Source organism: Saccostrea echinata, unplaced genomic scaffold, assembly GCF_033153115.1.
Source record: "Saccostrea echinata isolate AGI-Se365-2 ecotype Australia unplaced genomic scaffold, CSIRO_AGI_Sech_v1 ptg000001l, whole genome shotgun sequence".
In the NCBI taxonomy this organism is placed as follows: domain Eukaryota; kingdom Metazoa; phylum Mollusca; class Bivalvia; order Ostreida; family Ostreidae; genus Saccostrea; species Saccostrea echinata.
Window position 1 is genome coordinate 8626396 of NW_026889750.1, and position 24152 is coordinate 8650547.

A 24152-nucleotide genomic window follows, 5' to 3' on the forward strand; every position below is an offset into this window, starting at 1 on the left:
ACACATATAAGTAATGAATTTAAAAAAAATGAGAGAATCTTTTATATTATTCTGTAATTAAAAGTCCACGATACAAAATTGCAACGAGACGAAACCTCGAAAAGAGGCTCGAGTTGTGAGAAACGAGCATTTATCTTTGAACTACTGTGCAAGACAAGGACCTGATTATTTACACATATTCTTATCACCTTACTTCACTTTGTCGTGGGAGAGGTTTTAGAAAATTGTTCGGTTTTTTGTAGATTTTAATACAATGTATTTCCTGTATTGTTCTTTAATTCTGGGAGTATTTAGAAGCTGTGTTTGCGTTTTAGACACCAAGAGGTAAGAAAAAAAAAAGGTTTTTTGTACTAGCTACACTATCAAATTAAAAATTATACAAATAATTTTTATTCTGATGGTTTTTTCTACTTTATCCTTTAGGTATGTGTACGGACCGTCAAAGATGTATAAATCCCAGAGTTCCTTTGTGAGAGATTCGTGTAAGATTATTTCTAGTTTAAATTTTAAGTTCTTTCAGCAAGTGATTTTTTAGCGGCAGATATTATACATGTATGTACTGAAAGGAAAAAGAAACACAGGGTAACATAATATGCATAATATTTTTAACTTAGTGGCCGAAATTATGAAAATTGGTCAGAGGTGTATCTTGGTTACTGTGCACTAAAATCTGTGTTCAAGATTACTCAACCGTGAAATGTATGACGTCACATAGGAAAAGTGGTAAAAAGCCAAAAACACGTGCATATTGATGGTCAGGTTTGTCAACAGATTTTTGTAGTACTACTTGATGTACCGGAGGTATACACATCGTTTTTCACTACAGTTGATATGAATTTCTTGAAATCTTGGGACGGCTGATGGAAGTCACTTGTGGTCTAGTATTTGAATTGCCTATGTAAAGAAAAAGGCAACAACATGTTGCTGTGTTTGTTATTAATTTTCCACCATAGAACATTTTATCTGTTGTCGGAGAGGAACAGGAAGGTTTCCAACCAACCGTGACGGTGATGTTGGAGCGAAACAACGTCATATGAAAATAAGGTTTTTCATCCTACCACCTATATAATTGCCACGGTTTTACCATTGAAACCGATTCTAATACAGAAAGCAATCATAAGCATTACATTCACTCTAAAACTGAAATTCATTGCTTTATTTAAGTCCGTGAGCTCGTCAACCTTACGTCTGATACTCTCACTCGCGCACGTGTGCGTCGTTAGCCTAATTATTCTGCATGTTCACCCCAAAAAAAATGTTGTCAGAGTTTGTCGTCAAGACTTTCTCGTAAATATTGACATCAACTGGCATCCGTAAATTCTATCTTTTTAAATTGAAAATCTGTGGAACTAACTGGACGCTGGGGTTTGAAGGCGTAGGTGAGCCCAGCTAATCTCAACCAAAGGGTCGGAAGGGTTGAATAAATATCCCTATGAAAAAGATTAATGCTCTCTTGAACTTCATGCAGAGGAGAATCATGATTGTGATAGACGCGTGAGGGAGATATTGAGGATTTTTATTTTCATTTTTGGGGGTACTTTCATATGAATTTCAATAACTTATGAATTATCAGTCAAAATTAAATGAGATTTTGGTAACTTGTCCATTAAAGATGAGTTTAAATGATAGATAACAATACTGGAAAATACCTTCGAAAAAAAAAGCATTAATTCACTTCAAAAGTTTACTCTGCGTTTCTTTTTCCTTTCAGTATATATTTAGAAGACCGTATTAGAAAATACTCATATTTCAATACAGTTCAGTATTTCATTTCCTCCGTAGTACACTACACATACCCACGCGGATCTCTATCTAACAGCATCTCTGGGGATGACATAGCAAGTCCAGCGATACATGTTGGGAACGGAGCACATGGGATACCAATTGGATACAACAAAACGCATACCTATGTCTTTGTAAGGAACACGATTTTAACTCATTTTATCAAATCTTATTACTTGCCACACCTTTTAAATGTACCGTTAATAAAGTAGTAGATCAAGGGATCAACAAAATTCATTACAAGTGCATTATAAAGTATGAATTTTAAAAGATTTCTTACCGCTGCTTTTTATCACATATTTTATTTTGATTGGTAAGATGAATGTAATATGCATCAGAAAAATGAATTACACCAAAAAGGGAGCTTTTAAAACTTTCAGTTTGGTGATTGTGAAAAAATATTATCAAAATTTTTGCATTGACCCTGGACTGGTAGAATAAAATATACATGCTTAAAATTTGCTTTTTAGTTTTCAAAAATACTTTTAGTTGGTTTAAATGAGAATCCATCTTGATCAAGGTTAGCTCAAATGGACAGATACTTTTTGGAAACAACAATAGCTCCCCTCACCCTATAAAGAATTACACAGGACCTGACATGCTGGCGCCCTACTGGACGGATTTAAATCCGCGAGGTGGAAATAATGGATATGTCTTCTACAAAACATACGATGCGAGCAATCAATTTGATCAGTCTATCATTTCAAAGGCAGATTACGATGTACTTTATAACAGTGGAATTTCGCATTTCTCTGCAAAATGGGTATTGGTTGTGACTTGGTGGAACACGGAAGTAGTGGATTTTCCTGATGATGACGTAATTCTATCCCTTTCCCGTTATGCATCATTTAAATTTCAAAGCAGTTGATTACACTCTTTCGATCCGAGTTTGAAATCCAGCAAAAACAACTTAATTCATCAATAAATTACAATCTTAAATTTCAGCGAATAACGATACAGTGTGTCCTTATGACGGATTTCATTACAACATACGCTGTGTTTAACTACATGAATGTGGATGTTGATCCAACTCATACTACTCATAAGGTAGCTATTGGATATAAGACGAATGTGAGGACACTTAGTAATTCTCATTCATTCAAAGATGACGCATTCGGCATGAGCAATTTTAGAGGAAACACAGGTTTGATTTAACATACTACATGTATATACTTAGTATATATATATATATATATATATATATATATATATATATATATATATATATATATATATATATATATATATATATATATATATATATAATATATATATATATATATATATATCATGATATCATGTTGTAATTTTAATCTTATGCAATGCATTAAGTTTTGAATATTTTCACGCAGGGGAACACGGCGTTTGGTTCTACGTAATTGCGGATGGTAAATAGAAACCTTTATTTTTACTCATCATCTAAGCTTTTTCATGCAGAGAACCACAAGAGTTCATACAAACAACATTTGTAAACAAAATCTTTTTTCCAAATTCAAGATAATGACTGTAAGTGGAAACCTTGCCAAAACGGAGGAACTTGTGTTGAAAAATATGGTGGATACTCGTGTCTGTGTGCTATTGGTTTCACTGGGGTCAACTGCGAGAACGGTAAGCAAAATTTAATTTTTAATAAACATAATGGATTCAGTGTGATCAATGCTTTTCTTGTAATTTTGTACATATACATGTATCAAAAGCGCATTCTTTTTTCCATGCAGATATCAATGAATGTCTTACTTCACCATGTGTCAATGGAACATGTGTTAATAATCCTGGGTCTTATACATGTGCCTGTTATCCAGGTTTCACAGCTAAATTGTGCGATCAAGGTAGGAACATATAAAGCATAAGCAAAGCCTTCGGTTTTTTTATTCTTTTATCAAGTTCATAATATTCTTCTTTTCATTCATGGCAGATATCAACGAATGTAACAATGCAACCATGCCCTGCAAAAACGGTGCAACATGTAGTAATAACATAGGGTCATTTACCTGCACTTGTGCACCAGGATGGACCGGAAGCCTTTGTGATCAAGGTGTACACATTGTATATAGATAAATATTCTTTCAACTTTCCCTTAGAATTTGAAATAATAAAAGTAATAAGATATTAGGAAAGTATTTATACCAGCAGAATGTTATCGCCTTTAGCGCATTCAACTTCGCGTTAATTTTTATGTAGATTTTCATCACTTTTACATACTAATATTATACCAAATAATGCATGACCTTGAATAATTTTTTTTATATAGTGCATGTGCAGTATCCTTTAATCTTATTGTAAAGTATACCTCATCTCGTAAATAAGATTCACTGATTCTATGACACTATGCTTGTATATTTCTTTGTTTAGACATTAATGAATGTTTAAGAAATCCATGTGTATATGGAACGTGTGTCAATACAGCAGGATCTTATCACTGTAATTGTGAACCCGGAATACAGGGACAACATTGTGACGAAGGTAAATGATAGATAAAGACACTATGTCAGCTTTCTTGAGCTACTACCGGGTATATATATAAATATTTTATTTATATATATATATATATATATATATATATATATATATATATATATATATATATATATATATATATATATATATATATATATATATATATATATATATATATATATATATATAAAATGTACCACATACTTTCTTCTCGTCAAAATGTGAATTACCGAAACTATCTGTTTACAGATGTTGATGAGTGCTTTGACATACATCCGTGTCTCAACGACGGTTTTTGTGTGAATACTATAGGATCATTCCTATGTAGATGTTCAGTCGGATTTACTGGATTGACATGCGCTTTTGGTAATCTTCGTACAGTTTGCAATTTCATTGACTATAAGCGCCTTTAGATGAAAGGAATTTGAAGAAAAAAAATTAATTTCAATAAGACATTGAAATAATCTATGTACTTTCTACTTATTTTCAGAAACAAACAAGATACACGGACATAATTCAGGTTTCCATATAAATAAGTAATAAAATGGTCATCTCTTTGAGTTATATTTCAACGGTTCAATAATAAGCGGTGCCGCAAAATTTTAATTATGATAAAAGATGCAAAAAAACTGTGTTCAGCTAAGGGAATGGTCTCTACAAGGAGAAATGATACATCTGTTTCAAAGCTGTTTTCCCCAGATACGTCGTATAAACTACTTAGAAATAACATTTTAAAAATGATCTCCAAATGCTTGAATAAAGGAGACAAAAGACTTCGTTTGTTCAAGTAAAGATGATAGAAATTTGCATGCAATATTTTTTATCTTTAAAAGTACTAGTGTCGAAATGTACATGTAATTAACACAATGCAAAAAGCCCTCAAGGGGACCAATAAAAAAGAATAAATAAATAAAAAATGTAACTAAAAAGTCTTGATACATGATAAAAGGAATTATCTTCATTTTGAAATTCTTGCCTATGTGCACAAAGCACGTTTTTAACAAAGTATCTGATTACAAAACCAAACCTTGTGTATTATTCGCGTTTGGATGAAAACTTGATTTGAACCAGTAAATTGAAGATACTTCAATTTCTACTATTATACTCATTCAACGTATTCATCTTCAGCATCTGTAACATCAGATAATTAAGCGATGAAATGATTAAAAGGTACAGATTCTGAGGTCAAGAATTTTATTATTTTGGGGGCTTCATTCCTAATCCATGCAAGGTAGTCTGTAATTTGCTTAATGTTAATTTTTGCTCATGCTTCTCAAGTAAACGTTCATTTATTACCTTCTCAGATAGCATCGATTTGAGTCATTTGTGATGTGTTAGCAAAAAAAATTAATATTGAAGGAAACTCTTTTGGAAAACATCTATTCAACAATGCTATAAAATGTTTAACTTTGAAAAAAAAATTAATAGATTAAATGATAATCAGGCATATTAACATATTCGTACGAAAATCAGATTTATTTTACGTACTTCAGTTTTACTTACCAAAACGTAGTTTCTAAGGAAAAGAGGCCAGGGGTCTATATGTTTATAATGACAGTTCTTCAGGAGTAATGTTAAAACGTCTGCATCGTTTTCACGTACAATATACTATAATAATTGTTGCACTGTGAAATCACTAATTTTAGTGGGAATTTGATATTTGTTGATTTCTTGGTATGAACAGTCTTGCGTATTCATGTTCCCCATGGAATGTTAATTTTATATACGGGTTACTGTATGTGTACTTAAAAAAAGCGGGCTTCATATTTTAGCGGTTTTGGCGCGGATAGCAATGCGCTAAGGAGATGGGTGAACAAGGCCTGCAGAATGCCTATAGCTTCAGATATGTAAAAATTATATTCAATTTGTGAATTTAGTATTTAGAGTCAAGTTGTCATTTAAATCATGTTTGTGATATGTTTGTGATATGTCCCTTAACTAAATGAGCTTCAAGTATTTATGAAGAAGATGCGAATGTTGTGTCTTAAAAGTGTATTTTTAAGGTATAATGGGTCTTTGCTCCATGTTTTGTTAACCAAAAAGTGTATATTTATACGCAAACTTTGACGATAAACTTTCAAAAAAAAAAAAAAAAAAAATGGAGGGAAGACCCACTCATATCGAAAAATTATGTTATATTATGAGAAAATGATCCTTTTTGCCCTCTTTAGTGTGTTTTTATGCTATTTCATAGGCAAATAATTTCAATCTTTGCGAGATCTTTGCAAATTTTGGAGATTTTACATAAAGTATACTTTAATGTTAGATGAAATATCAAAAAAATTGGTTATAATTGAGATTTAATTTTTCATCTTCATGTTTCGATTTTATTTAATAAGTTTGTTAAATTGAATAAAACAGAATATAACGATTGCCATTCTTAGGTTCATTGAATTTGAACAAACAATTCTTTATTAAAACAAAATATGCAAAATATTTTAATGTGTTCTTACATAGCTTTTACCTTATGTAAACATATGAAAAATTGCAAAAGGATAATGCCACCAAGAAATCTCAATGTACCCATTTATCATAAGAATCACATAGTAAATTCCAAGAAATCGTTTGTTTCTTAAAGAAAACGAAGAGAATTCTATGAAATTCTTCATTTTCTTTCTTATCAGGTGCGCATTGCACCTTTCAGACTACTTAGACGGCCAAAGTCTTCAACTGTATAGGACAGAGTTCATGTACGCAACGCACTTGTATTATAATACACTCATATTACAAAGCAGTTTAGTGTATGCTTGCTATATTGCCTTTGGCAGAACTATGGACGAGGCATTTTCGGGGTACCATTGAATCATTTAAAAGAGTATGAGACCTATTTTGTAATTCATTTTTGTCTGATACTTTTAATTTAAAAGAAAATACAAGACAATCAAAAGCAAATGTTCATATTGACGGAGAATAGAAAGATAAGTTCTACTTTGAGACCGTAATTTTACATTTTTGTCCCCATTAAATAGACTATGTTACCATTCACAATGAAGAAGTTGCAGTCTAAGAAACAAAATCTATATTCAGACCTGCTGAACGACAATCTGATAATTTTTACATTCTCATCAGTTTACTACACTTGGTCACAGAAAATTCTAGAGACATAAACAGAGGTAAGTTTAAAGTCTCCCGTTTTCACTGATTTAGGGCTAAAAATTTAAGCAATCTCTGAAATTCAACCTAATGACCAAAATAATGATATATTAATATCATATTATGTGAAAACAAATTAGTCCAGATCGTTTAAAATACATGCAAGTTCTATATCAAACTTATAACTTCTACGCTTTACTTTTCTTTTAAGTACAGTGCAAGAGAGAAGAGAATGGCCTGATAATTTAGATATTCTTATCAGTGAAGTGCACTTTGATATCAACATATATTGCAACTTTGAATCTATTGCTATCAATATGAATTTAATTTATTTCGCTTTGGTTTTGGTATTCCCATACTGGACCGAAAGGTTGGACAATTTTACATGTGTTTTGATTTTCTAACTTAACTGTTACTTCGTTTTTTAAAGTTTAAACTGGTTTGATTAATTCCTCTTTTTTCCATAGATTTGTATGTGGGCAACAGCCATTACAAAAATCCCGGAGCTCTTATGTTCGAGATCTATGTAAGATCATATACTAAATACTTATACTACATATATCATCTCTGGTTTGAATTTCATTGATAGTGTGTTTACTATACAGCTTAAGCTTATAAGTTCTTTTAGGATGTTTTAGTACCTATTTCCTGAGAACTTCAGCCAGTCGACATAATAAAAAACCTCAATATCCAAAGATATAAAACATACTTACGTTTGACTTTCTTATATATTCATAGTACAGTACACATACCCACGTGGATCTCTCTCTGATAGTATAAGTGACGACGATAAAGCAACTCCAGTTTTTCATTTCGGGAGAGGAGCACAAGGAATACCTATTGGATACAACAAAACATACAACGATGTCTTTGTAAGAAAGGAATCTTGCTAAAATTTTTTGGCATTAAATATATACATGTATCACAAAAAAGATGTGGATAAAATTAACCATTGTATACAGTAATTGTACATTGATTGTGCATATAGCTTTATTGCAGTCTATGACACGTTGTTTTGAAAGGCACTAACAATTTATTTCAATTCTCATTTATCAGACTAATATATTTTTCAAATTCATTAAATTAAATTTCATGCGTTCAAAGTATACTTTACTGAGTGTGAGTGACTATGTTATAATTGCTAACTTTACATTCGTACTTTAAAGAAAAAGGAAACTCTGAAATTTATATTTCCTTGAATCGATACTTAAGAAATATTTGGCGAACATATCAATTTTAGTTACACAATTATAAAAGATTTCTTTGAAAACCAGTGTCTTAGAAAAGAACAAGTAAGGTCATTTGTGACATTCGAAACTATGTAGTGAAGCAATAAAATCAATACCTTTGTTTAGGTCAGCTCAAATGGTCAAATACTTTTTGGAAACAACAATAGCAGCCCTCATCCGGTGGCAAATTACACAGGACCTGACATGCTTGCACCCTACTGGACAGATTTATTTCCAGTTGGTGGAGGCAATGGATATGTCTTCTACAAAACATACAGCTCTGAAAGAGCTGTTGATCAAACTGTTATTTCACAGGCCGATTTTGCTGTTCTCTATAACAGTGGAAATTCAGGGTTTAATGCTAAATGGATATTAGTTGTGACCTGGTGGAATACTAAAGTGGTGGATTTTCCTGCAGATGATGTAACTCTCTCTCTCTCTCTCTCTAATAACCTTGTTTTTGAAAGGTAACGATTCCTTACAACATTTAATCTATTTCATCTAAAAAAAAATCTTTAAAATTCTTTAAGCGAGTTACGATCCAGTGCATCCTTATGACGGATTTTGTCACAACTTATACAATATATAACTACATGAATGTGGATGTTGACCCAAGCCATTCTTCAAAGAGCGTAGCTATTGGGTATAAAACAAATGTTCGGGCATTTAGTAACATTCATTCACTCAAAGACGACGTTTTCAGCATGAGTAATTTCAGAGGAAACACAGGTTTGTGTTAAAGGATTTTCATCACGTCCCAAAATATTTTGATATTACAAAGTTTACACTCAATTAAAATTACCCATTTAAATTTCTTTGCTAGAAATTTAATATTGCCGATGTTTCAGTGATTCAAGGTTTGAATTTCTCAATATGCGTATGATAATCACCAATGGCCTGATATCATAGGTGTCAATCCTTTTCAAGCGAAATACTTTCTTAGTATTGTGTTTACTAAACGGCTCAAATATTGCGTTTATAAACTGATTAAACCTGTTAGTTAATAAATTAGTCATAATTTGACCATTTCTATTGCGTTATTTGGATGGTGTTGGATGAACAAAAGTGCACAAAAAAAGGTTAAGAGAGAATATTTTTACATTCCCTAGATTCGATCTCCACCATATACAACGGGTAACACGGGGAAGTCGCTAAAAAGTATGGGGGAGGCGTTTTCAGTGTATGGGGAAGTATATTTTCACCGCTTTGGAGTCAGAAGGCATGTAGATCACGTCTTTTTTGGTATTTGTAAGATGTATTTACAAAAAACAATATCCCACGGAAGATAGCAATAGTTAAGCTATGTCTTGGTCATTGGTCCGGCTATTATATATGTAACGTCCGAGCAATTATCAGATAAATTAATTAGTCCATTTTTATTGCAGCTAGCAATAATATGTAAAATATAAGTAAACGCTCAATGCGTTAATCCAAGTATTTAATCGCTCCTGGCGATTTACTCCTTCTTTGGAAATCAAAAGTCAGTATCGGTATAAATTTTATTTACACATAATCATAGTTAAGAATCATCCAAAATCAACACAATAAAACACTGTATAATTAATCCTGGAACAATTTTTGAGCGAAGTATCTCCCAACAGAACTATATGAAAAAAACTGTCCTCGTATCAAATAAGTACCCGTATATATACTAAATGACCATCACTCCTAAGGAGTGATGGGGTATAAACAAATGACCGTCACTCCTAATGAGTGACCGGGTGTAAACAAACTATTCTAAAAATAGAACGAGTGACCGGGAGTTATATAAATACTGCAGAATATTAAATAAACAAATAAAATAATAAATTTAGAAAAAGGCTGACTTAAAAATACGTGACATATACTTCTAGTATTCTCAAACACATCGAAACTATTTGACTGATTCCAAATTCAGGGCGATCGAGTGGTCAAAACATGCATGATTTGCACAATCTACGAACTGCATAGGTCTTCTGACGGTTAAAACAGCAAAAACAAACGTTTATCTTTTAAATGCATGGGGCCGCAGAATTGTACATCATATTAGCATTCGACTTTTCTTTCGTTGTATGCTTTATTGACATACTTTTTTTGATGATTTTATATATATTAGAATGTAACATGTATAAAAATCAATAAAAGCAATGTGTAAAAATAAAAGCATTTATTACATACTTAGTAATAAATACAGTTTTTTGCATATGCGTTATGCCTGATGTCATAATAGCTACGCTTATCAGGCCTGCAGCTGTCACAATAGCTGTATCAGCCCTGCAGGGCTGATACGAATGTGCTGATACGGATTTATATCACACCCAAGTACAGTACAGTACTTGAGATACAAGTTGATGTACGCTGTATTTTATTACTAAGTATTTAATAAACTTAAAAAACATACCTTTTTCCACATTACATCCTGTATCAGTCCTCAACCAATATCAGCCCTCGGGCCTTCGGCCCTCTGGCTGATATTTGTGTCAGACTGATACAGGATGTGGTATGGAAAAAGGGTATGTATTATTCTCTATGTACCAATCGTTCGCTACTGTGAAGTGCAAAAGAATATGTATTATTCTCTCTGCACGTTCGCCGTTCACTCGATCGCCCTGAATTTGAAATCTGTTAAATAGTTTCGAAGTGTTCGAGAATACAAGATGTATATGATAGCCGGACCAATGACCAAGACAAAGCTTAACTATTGCTATCTTCCGTGGGATTTTTTTTTTTTTTTTGTAAATACATCTTACAAATACCGAAAAAGGCGTGACCTACATGCCTTCTAACTCCAAAGCGGTGAAAAAATACTCCCCCATACGCTGAAAACGTCTCCCCCATACTTTTTAGCGACTACCACGCGTTACCCGTTGTGTACTGTGGATCTCGCGGGAAGAAAGAAAAGGTCCTTTTTTATTTTTTTGCAAATGTGAGGGCTTTGTCCCCATTCAGAACCATCGTTTATGTTTCTACCACGATTTTGTTTTACTTATTAAATATTCTAAAGAAAAAAGTAGTTTTTAAAAAAAATTGAACAACATGTATGGTCGACGCCATTGAAGAAGTGAGATTTCTAGTAGGTGATATTTACTACTAGATAACGAATATAAAAGTATTTATTTGCATATGAAATATTAAATTACTGAATAAAAGGAAAGGTAAATTACTCATAACTATAAATAATTACAGAGTCAAGATGTAACAAATCGTTCTATTCAGTCGATGTCACGAGTTGACATCGGCTTCTTCTTCACTTTCCTCACTACTTGTCGGAATGTTTTCTATAGGTTATTTCTCTCTGCTAGAGTTTCATAGATAAAAATTGATTGATTGATTGTATGTTGTTTAACGTCCCTCTCGAGAATTTTTCACTCATATGGAGACGCCACCACTTGCCGGTGGAGAGCTACAAATTTTGTCCTATACTCGGCACTTATGGCCATTGAGCAGTGAGGGATCTTTTTCGTGCCAGCACCTGCTGCGACACGGGACCTCGGTTTATACGGTCTCATTCGAAGGACCGGTCTCCACGTCCCACAGTGGGGTTCGAACCCGCGAAGTAAGGATCAACTCCTTACTTTGCGACTCTAGAGCAGACGCTCTAACCACTGCGCCACGCGGGCGACTAAAAAATTGAAGGCCCATTACTAAGGAATATCGTTGATATCATTTTTTTCAATTCTGTTTATAAAGGGTATTCAATGTTTTGTAGTTGGAAATAGAATTTAGTTCACGAGTGAGACAGGATTTGTATTTTTTGATATTTTCACAAGTAGTGCGAAGCATATATATATATATATATATATATATATATATATATATATATATATATATATATATATATATATATATAAATATATAATATATAATATATAATATATATATATATATATATATATATATATATATATATATATATATATATATATATATATATATATATATATATATATATATATATATATATATATATATATATATTACATTACACATGCTTAATTCACTAGTAATATGAATTCCATATTCAACCACAAAATATGGAATTCCCTGTTTATTTTATTTCCTTTGGTTTTCTCTTTTTCTCTGTCTTTTCGTAACGCAGTGTAGCTTTGACGTCATAGTTGTGCGGTTGTAAGACGTCATAAGTAAGCGATTGTGAGATTGTAAACATGGATTTTAATCAAATCATTAGACACTTTGACAGTTTTTGTCTCTGTCAGGATGATTTATTTACTCTCGCTAGTATATAACAGGCTAGCGAGTATTTTTATAAAGCTCTTTGTTAAGGAAAATCAGAATTTTGCTGCATTTTTGATATTTTTTCACTGTGTGAAAAATATCACTTTGATTTTTTTAACAGTACTTTCATTCAAAAAATAAATTTGAGTATTTCGCTTCTGAAAATGTAATGAAGTTGGTTTATCTAACGTCAAAATGTATTTAGTATATTTTTTCTGACGATCAGCTATTCGAGAATTGACACCTATGACGTTTCAGTACCAAGTGACCCGCTATCCTTTACTGCGAGGACCCTAAATAATTGGCGTTTATCACATAATTACGAAAATTATTAATGCTAAATAAACGGTTAATGATAATAATAAGTTATAAGAATATAATTGTGTTAAAATTTTAAGAAATTTAGAAACGTGATGAAAACCCTTTATTTTCTTATTTCTAACTAATAAAATTTATGAGTATACAGCTTGATTTTACAGTACAGTAGTTCGACATCATCTAAACAATTTCACTTAAAAAACCTTATTTTAATCTAGGGGAACGTGGTGTTTGGTTTTACGCCATAGCAGATGGTATGTAACTTTGCCATTGGTCATTTGCAAAATTATTTTGTTAAAAAACGTTCTGATTGTACACAAAGTACTCTGAAGTAGACATTTAAAAGATACTTGAAATTCCGATTGATCAATATATGTAGTTTATGGAGATCAGGTCTTCCAATAATCTGTCCCATGGGTGCCAATTAAGCCCCGTTATTAGCAGACCTATTTTTATATTCATATTAAGCAGAATTTATTAAAAATCTTGCATATAAGAAGAAGAAGACAATTGCTGTGGCCTTCGGCTAGACATTTAGATATATCGACGACGTATTATCAATTAACAATAGTTACTTCCATTCATATGTCGACTCGATATATCCCAGTGAACTTGAAATAAAAGATACCACAGAGTCTGACACATCAGTTTCATATTTGGATATTTTACTAGAAAAAGTCGTTTATGGTAATCTAACAACAAAACTTAATGATAAACGTGATCACTTTAATTTTTCTATCGTGAACTTCCCTTACTTATGTAGCAATATACCCCTATCACCTGCATACAGGGTTTATATCTCCCATTTGATTCGATTTGCAAGAGCATGCTACACGTACGAACAATGAGGCAAATATTGACAAACATGTTGATGAAACAAGGATATCAACAGTCTCGTTTGAAGTCATAATTTAGCCAAGTTCTATGGTCGATACACTGACCTTGTCAGCAAATACAATCTATCATTATGTCGAATGCTGACTGACGTTTTTCATACTAATTGTTAGACCATAATTTAAACATTGAATTGTCTACGGATTTTTCCGTTTGCCCGATCATGACAATGAACACATGGAGGGTGTGACCGGTCGACAGGGGTGCTTTCTCCTCCATGGCACCTGATCCCATCTCTAATGTTTTTTAGAGGTCCATGTTTGCTCTGCTCCCTATTTGTATCGTTTTAATTGACTTTTGAGCTTGACTTCTGTTCGTTATCTCCATATTTCATATACTGTTAGCATCAAATTACACTATCTTTGAAAGTATCATCTTTTGCATCTGTATGTGGACCTGGATCTAGCTCATTACTACATGTAGCAATTATTAATTTTTCAACGTTATTATGAATACAAAGTAAGAATGTGTTGTAAATTAGAATTTTTATGTCTTTTGACTTCAGATAATGATTGTAAATGGAAGCCATGCCAAAACGGAGGCACATGTATCGAACAATATGGCGGTTATAAATGCATTTGTACAACTCGCTTTTCTGGTGTGAACTGTGAAAACGGTAAATATTTATTTGCTTTTCTTGCTTTATTGTCACACGAGTGTGAAATGCAACCATGCCCTGCAAAAAAAATTGCGTCTTGTAATAATGAAATAGGGTCCTTTAATTGCACATGGTTCCAGGATGGAACAGTGCCCTTCTCGATAAAGGTGATAAATTTTTACATTGTACGAAATCTATGTACTTAGCGGATTGCTACATCATGTATCTTTAAATATTATTATTAATTTCTAATCACACTGTGCTTGAATTAATGAATGTAAAAGCTACTATTTCGGCAATGCAAGGAAACTTGACTAAATGAATGGCGTTATTTTTCAATTCTTTGGTTGTCAGATATCAATGAATGTGATGAGGATCCGTGTGTATATGGAACTTGTGTTAATACAGCAGGATCTTATCACTGTGTATGTAGGCCTGGAATACAAGGACAGCATTGTAACCAGGGTAGGTAAATGACAAACTTATTCGACATAGACATTTGAATTCATCTGATTTTTTTATATATCTCAAATTTGATGTCAAAATATGCATATTATTTTCAGTTAAAAACAAATGTTGAAATACTTCATGTACAGTTTAGGCTCAGTAATTCAAATAAGTGTAGGGATGCACTGTTCAGTGGTTGTTTATTTACAGATGCGAACGAGTGCACCGACAGGCATCTGTGTGAAAACAATGGAACTTGTGTAAACACTATTGGCACCTTCCTATGTTCATGCCGTCATGGGTTTACAGGGTTGACTTGCAGTTTTGGTAATTATTTTTTTAAGAAAGGAAATACTTAGGAATTATTATATTGTTGATTTTTTTTTTTAATTCTCTGTACAATGCTCTAATACATGTATTACAGACCAAAGGAACCTAAAGGAAGAGACCGAATCTTCAAAAACGAATGCAAGCTTCCATAATAAATTTATTTCTAGAATTCTAGGAGACAAACTTTATGCATGATAACTATAAAGGAGGGTCTGTTTATCAAATACATGCAGTAGCAAAGTTATTGTTCAAGGGTTCTGAGGTTAGGCTAAAATGACAAAATATTTGGAAAATAAACTTCTCCTTGAATATTTGACGGGCAAATTTTATCTCTGATGATTACGACAATGATTTTGAACTTATTGTTCCCAAGCTCTAAAGACTGGATCGTAGGAAAGGGCTAAGTAGATCATTAAAAAAGACGATGTAAACGCCTTTCTTTAGAATTCATCCTCTTTCCTCTCGAACTTACAGCAGAAAGTATTTTGTATTTTTTATGCTTAGAGGTATATAAAAATTGTAAATTTTTGTCCCCTTGGTTTAGAATGATGGCCCAAAGATAATTCATCTGATCGTGTATTTAAAATGTATAATTTCACTAAAATTAACATTCTGTTAAACTTCTAAACATCTAGCAATTGATGAAACCTCTAGCAAAATTGTACACGTTATGTTTTCAATTCAAATATACTAAGAGATTCGTTATACATGTACTTACTTGATTTTCTTGATCATTTTGTTTACCATCGTATGTACTCTTTACTTTCAGATTCAAACAAGCTACTCGGCCATCTTCCTGTAATTGGTTAATAAATTTGGTATTAAACTCTATGAATAAGTTATAAAAGTTTTTAAAATTATGTGTTCTTATTTATTCATTTTTTATTGATGTTATATAGTTGGATACATTATTTATATATTCAAATTTGAATATTCATTTTCTATATAAATCAAAGACAAAAACAACATCCCCTTAAGTCACCTCCAAATTATTTTCATTTTATTTTAACTTTAATTATAAATAGCAACAAAAATACCAAGTTGTAATAATTTCTATCTGACTATCGTCTGATTTCTGTTAAGTTTTCAAATTAAAGTAGTTTCAAGAAATATTAGGCAAATTTTCACCAAATTTGGCAACATCCTTGTCTAATTAAATGAAAAGTTTTTCAAAAGAAACGGTCATTTTCTCCATACAGAAGATAACTCACAAACAGTGAAAAAATGATGGGTTCGCATAGAAAATAATTCTTCTTGAAAAGGTCTAGGGAAAAAAAGCAAAACTTCCTTTATTGATTCCTGGGCCTGGCTGGGTTCAAATATTGAATCAAACGTTGGGGGGAAAAATCAAATGAATATCAGCAGTTGGAGTCACAGTCAGCTTAAAACATGTATAAAAGTGTCTTACATATGTATTTTTATGTTTGCTCAATTCAAACCAGCAGACTATAGTGTATCTACATCAGGAGATGGTAAAATTTTATGCTGTAAAATTTTGAAAAATCTTTGAGAAATCTTCCCCTAAAACTTTAAGTTTATTTTTTCCTGAAATAGGATGTTTTAATTTTTATATAGGCATACGTAGAGAAAAATCTTTAAAAATTTCGTAGGAACAAAGCATAAAATTAATCAAATTCATCTTCAAATGATATTGCGGTGTGTATTTTCAGTTTTATCCAATGAAGTGCAGAGGGGCACATTGAGGGATGGGGTCGGGAAGGGCAAATATTTTCATAAGAATATCAAGGGATCAATCAGTCGATCCCCTTGCCTTCCGGGACTTGAGTACAACCATAATATAAGCTAGAAATAGAATTTTTTTTTGTCTGCAGAGCAGCAAAATTACAAAAGGTCTACTAATACGTAAATAAGCACATCTTTTGAGAGGATTCACTTTACTTAGTCATGTCTCTCAAAACCCTGGTAAATATCAAAAAGAATTATGATTGAGATGAGCGCAGTACAAGTGTAAAATTTAAAAGGAGTTCATTTAGTGTCGTTATTTAATGAATAGCCCTCGTACGTCTCCCAGCTTATTCGATACTCATGAGCATGTTCTGAGTACGATCAATTTTTAAACCGAGGCAGGCTACTGACAGACAAGTTGATGTTACAGGAACTTTTACAACCTTTAAAGTCAGCATTTCGTAAATTCTATGGTTGTTATGATGACTTAATTAAAAAAATATAACCTGTCATTGGGTCGTATTTTGACTGAAGTGTTTCATACCAATTGTTAGGCCTTTGTTTTTGTAAATTTGACTAAGGTAAGTTTCGTCAATAGACAGGGCTTACGGTGGATGTGACCGGTCAGCAGGGGATGCATACTCCTCCTAGACACCTGATCTCATCTTGGAATTTCCGGGGGTCTGTGTTTTATGCCCTGTTCACAGATTTGTATTGTTTGTAGATTTTTTTTAGATCAATCACTGTTTGTTATCTTCACCTCTTTCATCACATTCTTTAATTTGAGCAATATAATCATATAATCCCATATAATCCTGTAGTACCTGTAACTGTCTTTTGAGAAGATCCTTGAAAATAACCCGACTGTAGATTTTCCTGAATCTTTGCATATACACTGAAGTCAGTGTCGCTACACATGGTATAAAAGTATTTTAGAGTTTCTGTTTTGTAGTTTTTACCCCCCCCCCCACTCCCCCCAAAAAGACAGTCGGTCAACTTAGATTGATTGATATATAGTTTTATTTTCTGTAAGGCACTAAATGAGTTCACAATGTAAAATTAAACTCAGTGTTGGAATTATTTCAACTTAAGTCCCCGTTTATTTGGAGGAGCAGTTCAAATGTCGGACAAAGTAAATGCGCTACAACAAGTACACATGGACCATCCGACCATGTAAATTAAAAAGAAAAGCCGTGTTATCGGTTCAGCGTGTCATTAATTATAATCAAGGTCTAAATATTGTCTTAAAATTTTCCTTTACAGAGTGTAATTAAATTGTAAATTGCATTCTTAAAAGGTACGGTTAGGGGTTACGTAGTCATGAAGGAATAAATGTATACTAGTATCTCAATTCATTACAATTACTAAAGTTCTTACGTTCTTTTTCTTTACGTACATGTAAGTACCAAACTATATTAGTTTGGTCATCGTATTGTCTAATATCATGCAAATATATGCAATATTAAAAAATAAAACCTCTCTTTTACAAATCTTCATTTTCAATTACATTTCATTCCAGTAATTTACCCTAGAAAGCTTGGGAAAAAAATCTTGACTAATAATAACAAGATATATATTTCCAAGAGTTTATCGCTTTTGATTAGAAAAATGTTATTGTTTTTTAAACCAACGAATTGTATAGGAGAATTAATTTGCTTATCATCATAAAAATTCATAAACTGAAGACAGTACGCACTTCATTGACACGTTAAACAATGAAAATTGTTTAGATGAGTCTTAATGTAGTGTTTAACATTTGCAGAATCAATATGGTAAAGATATACAGAATATTATGCCATATATTAATAATGGAAAAAGTAAAAAGAAAAGAAGCAGGCCTCATAATTAATATTTCAGTACTCTTATCTCCATGTTAAGGAACAATACAAAAGTGCAAGACAACGACTAGAAAATTTATTATTCTTATCGGGTTACAACACTTTAAGGCAACAAAAATTGGACTTGAACATACATTTATTCTTGTCATGATTTTAGTCCAGTGTATCTTTATTTTGGGAGTGCTAAAATACTGCGCATGTTCTTCAAACACTAAGAGGTATGGAATTTTATTCTTTTATTAAATTCATTTTTTCTGTTTAAATATTTTAACTTGGATATTTTTTTTTTCAAAATTACCTTAAAAGTAAAAGTGTTAAATATCTTTCTTTTTCAGATATACCCTTGGACAATCACAAAAACACAAATCACAGGATCGTTTTGTGAGGGAATTATGTAAGATCGCAATATTGTATTTTTTTTAACTACACCTATAATTGCAAATAATCAGCAACGCAGGCGAAGGATTCTTATTCATTTTGACGTTTAAACATTTTCTTTGCAAAATTAGAATCTTTATTATACAGGCAACATTTAATACAACTGCAGTTTCATAAATGTACCCAGTAAAAATGCCTACAATAAACAATTAGTTTTCTTGGATATAGTACAGTATACATACCCACGGGGATCCCTAACACATAGCCTCGCTGCTGATGATCAATCATCTCCAGCAATACATGTTGGTGACGGATCACGTGGAATAGCTATTGGATATAACAAAACATACCGAAACGTTTTTGTAGGTGCTTTGTATGAATGTTTAAAGTTTAAATCCTTTAAATCAAAGTAAACCCGAATGCATTTTGTAAATTTGTAATAATATGTTCATGAATAACCATAGACTTTATATGTCTATTTTGGTTTAGATCAGTTCAAATGGCCAGATAGTATTTGGAAGCGAAAGTCATTCTCTACATCCACAGAAGAATTATAAAGGGCCAGACATGCTGGCACCCTACTGGACAGACCTGTACCCAACAGGTGGTGATAACGGCTATGTTTTCTTCACAACTTACAGTGCTGACAACCCATCGGATCATACTGTGATTTCAAAAGCTAATTTTGCTGTTCTCTATAACAGTGGAAATTCGGGATTTTCTGCAAAATGGATTTTAGTTGTGACCTGGTGGAACACCAGAATAGTGGATTTTATCGGCGATGTAACATCTCTCTCTCTCTCTCTCTCTCTCTCTCTCTCTCTCTCAGAATTGATTAGATAATTGAATTATAGATTCTTTAAGTTCTCTACCTTTAGATTCCTTTTCAAGAATTACATTAAAACATTACATTGTAAAATAGACCTTTTTTTTAAATGTCTTTTTTTAAGCGAATCACAATTCGGTGTGTTGTAATGACAGACTTTATCACAACATATACAATTTATAACTACATCAACGTAGACGTTGATCCGTCTGTAACATCCAGACAAGTAGCCATTGAATATAAAACTAATCTGGAGTCATTTCGTAACGAACATTCATTCAAAGCCAACGCTTTCAACTTGACTAAATTACGAGGAAATACAGGTTCTAGAAAATTTTTTCTTTATTTCTTTCACACAGTTCCTTTCTCGTGTTTTTCATGTAAATGATCATCAGATTAAAGAATTAATCACCTTTCTATGCAGGTGAATATGGTATTTGGTTTTATACCCTAGCGGATGGTATGTAACATAATCAATTACTTTTGTCCACATATAAACTCTACATATATAACTTTATCCTTTCCCTCCAAAACCTTTATCAATTAAATGTTTGAATTGCATTTAGATAATGATTGCAAATGGAAGCCCTGTCAAAATGGAGGTTCATGTGTTGAAAAATATGGCGGATACCAATGTTCATGCTTCACTGGCTTTACTGGGATTAACTGTGAAAACGGTAAAATTCTAAATGCATTTCACTGTTCTTATTGTCGCCTGACTATCCAACGTTATTTTCCATTTGCTATACAGTACAGTATTGCTGAAAGAATACGCATATTTCTCATACTATTCAGATATCAATGAATGTCTGGACTCTCCGTGTTCTAATGGAACATGTGTCAATAGTCCTGGATCGTACATATGTGGTTGTAATCTAGGTTTCACAGGGGAACATTGCGACCAAGGTAAAAAAAAAAAACAAAAAAACATTATAATTCATTGTCACTGATTTCATTTTTATATTATACATACACTTCTACCTTTAATCATTGACAGATATCAATGAATGTAACAGTACAATAATGTCCTGTAAAAACAATGCTTCGTGTTACAATGATATTGGGTCATTTAAGTGCACATGCACACCTGGATGGAACGGAACTTTCTGCGATCAAGGTATGTAATTCAAATCTGTATTTTGGTTTCATATCATGGAAATGGGTTTTTTTGTTCAAAATCGTAGACTGTCATAAAAGTCATGTTTATTAACATAATGTTTGCTTTGTATGCTCGTTATGTAGATATCAATGAGTGTGAAGAGAAGCCCTGTTTATATGGAACATGTGTCAACACAGCAGGTTCGTACCATTGCAACTGTAGAGCCGGGATTGGAGGACAACTTTGTGACGAAGGTAGATAGTACACCTCGGGTAGTGTGTGAAATGTATCGCAGAGAAAAAAAAATAGATGTATTGATTGAAATGTGGTTTATTTAAAAAATGTTGTTAGCTATAGTAACGTAAGTTCTATAAAGCATTATGACGTCACAATAATGTTAGCGTTATATATTTACATTTGCAAATGTTTTCCCTTATATAACATTATATTTACATCAGTGTATAAACAGATTCGACACTTAACCATAAATTCATTGTTTAGTCATAAACGCAGTCTTAAGTAGTCGACATATTCAACACATTTAATTTATACTGTTGAAGTTTGAAAAAAATAAATCATTCCATGGTTTTAAAATTATAGTGCCCAAATACTTGTTAAAAATCAGTAATAAATTTAAATATAAGTTAAAAGGTATCATTTTAAAACTTTTATCGGGATGTAAATACGGATTGATACGTGATCAAATCTACTATAAATCTACTGTAAAGCCCTTCGGGCTTTCTGGGATTTGATCACATGACCAACCCGTATTTACATCCCGATAAATGTTTAAGAATGGTACCTTATTTCTTAAATAAAAGCGCGAATAATCCATGACAGGTAGCAAACCTTAAGTATCAGGGACGGATCAAGAAATTTTTGAAAGGGGGAGGGTAAGATTTTATTACACGAAAAATGGATTTAATAGGAATGTTCACAGTTAACATACACACTCGTTAAATATACAAACTGACATTTATTTTAAAAAAAGGGGAAGATTTATGATAATACAATGTAATTTCATTTTGCTTTGATTTTATCAAAATAGCTCATTGAAATAATATGGAATAAAATCTATGAAATAATATGTAATAATAATTCTCACTTCAAATTAACTACTTGATATTTTTTCTCCGACTAATGATTATGAACAAATACTTTGTGTTTACAAAAACGGACGAAAAATGATGATATATTTTACCAATCTATATTAATAGGTTACTTAATATTCATTCATATTACTTATTCAAGTAGGCGATATAATATTTCTTACTTTGCTTTTATTTACTGACGTCACTTATTTGAATTGATGACTTCACCTTTTAAATACTAGTTAGAGATAACTCATTTGAATGCACTTATTTGTTTAGAATAGGTAATTTAGTAATATTACATCCAAATGAGTAATATCACGAATTCAGAATTGAATTGGTAATATCTCTAATTCAAATTAGTAAGTTATATCACCTATTAAATACATTATATTTCTTATCAAATTAGTGATATCACTGAATGGCAATACATTCCACAACAGAAAAGTAATAAATAATGTGATACCCGGTATTAAGATCAATACTTTAATCAAATCCCGTATTACAGATATCAATGAATGCGTGGACGCGTACCCCTGTGAAAATAATGGTACTTGTGTTAATACTATTGGAACCTTCAGATGTACATGTACTCTGGATTATGTTGGGTTGACTTGTAGTTACGGTAATGTATAGTAATCACTTCTTTCTTACCGTGGTATTTTGTTTATTTGATTGGGTTTTGTCCCAATACTTACCTTTCTAATGTTGTTAAATTAATGATTGGTTTCTGATAAAAAAAAAATACAATCGATAATTAATAGAATGTTTTATTTACTTTCAGAAAATAGCAAACTTTTGGCTCCTGATGAGTTTCCCTCATCGTAGAAGTTCTATGATCGTGTACTTCCTGAAATTAAAATATATTTTCACTTTTAAAATTGTTGTGGAATGAAATAAAAGACGTCTTAATCGTATAGTGGTTTATTTGAGGCTTGTTATTATCTATAGAAACATAACGTAAAGTATTATGACGTCACAACAAAGTTAACGTTACATAAACTCGCGGATAATCCATGACACTCCGGGCACCAAAATGAATAGTAAAATTTTAAAAAGCTCATATTAAATTAACAGTTCCAGTGAAATAAAAAGCAAGTTCATAATCATTAAATTAAGAGGTCCATTCATGGATTCTTTCTTTGGCTTTTGGTTTTGATACTCAGTCCTCTTCTTTTCAGACACGTTATATTTCAGGTTTTGTATCAGAGTCTCAGTTTTCGAGTGTTTGTGACGTAGTTCTGTGTTAGCTTTCTCCAGCTTCATGTTCCGAATCTGCTGGTTGTCATTTTGTTTCTTTATCTCTGTCATGTCCCTGAGATTCTTTTTCTGTGACTTATCTTTTTCCTTCTCCTCGACCACTTTAAGTTTTTCTATCAGCTGAGTTTTCTCCCTTAGTGCCTCATCCCGAGTTTTTACGGCGAACCTATAATCTCTCTCCCTGCTATCTACGGAGCCCTGTAAAGTTTGCAGCTGATTTTCCAATCTCTGTACGTTGATCTTTAGATCACTTAATTTCCTTCGAGTGTAATCACATCGTGACTGAAGACTGTTGTTTTTAGCCTTGAGATGCTCCGAGTCAGAGGTGGCGGTTTTGAGTATGTCAACTTGGCCCCTTAATTCCTGAATCTCCTTATGCAGACGTCCGTTTTCGTACGCCAGTTTATTTTTCTGTTCCATCATTTCCTTCATCACATTCTCTACACGAGTCTGAAAATCTTTTTGTTGGTCGAATTGTGACACTCTTTCTAACAGGGTGGCATTCTCATGCTCCAACGCGTTCCTCCTTTGTGTCTGTGTCTTCAGCTCTGATTTTAATTTTTGTATCTCGTTAGTCAACTTGTTACGTTCTTCTTGCATGGAGTCCACGG

General features: G+C 32.4%; 1 protein-coding gene across 1 annotated transcript; it reads left to right on the top strand.

The window, feature by feature from the left end:
- Nucleotides 1–253: 253 nt before the first annotated feature.
- On the top strand, nt 254–23109 carry LOC133182245 (neurogenic locus notch homolog protein 2-like). The gene is made up of 12 exons (XM_061317012.1): nt 254–324; nt 424–482; nt 1783–1916; nt 2303–2599; nt 2728–2926; nt 3135–3170; nt 20658–20768; nt 20887–20997; nt 21089–21208; nt 21334–21444; nt 22790–22906; nt 23066–23109. Exons 1-12 carry the CDS (start codon nt 254–256, stop codon nt 23107–23109), a joined length of 1410 nt encoding a protein of 469 aa, XP_061172996.1.
- The last annotated feature ends 1043 nt before the right edge of the window (nt 23110–24152 follow it).

Bases quoted from the DNA above. Each gene is read 5' to 3' on its own strand.
- LOC133182245 (XM_061317012.1), top strand. From the start codon at position 254: ATGTATTTCCTGTATTGTTCTTTAATTCTGGGAGTATTTAGAAGCTGT. The intron at 20,769-20,886 runs GTAAAATTCTAA...CATACTATTCAG, and splicing joins TGGGATTAACTGTGAAAACG to ATATCAATGAATGTCTGGAC. The intron at 20,998-21,088 runs GTAAAAAAAAAA...AATCATTGACAG, and splicing joins AGGGGAACATTGCGACCAAG to ATATCAATGAATGTAACAGT.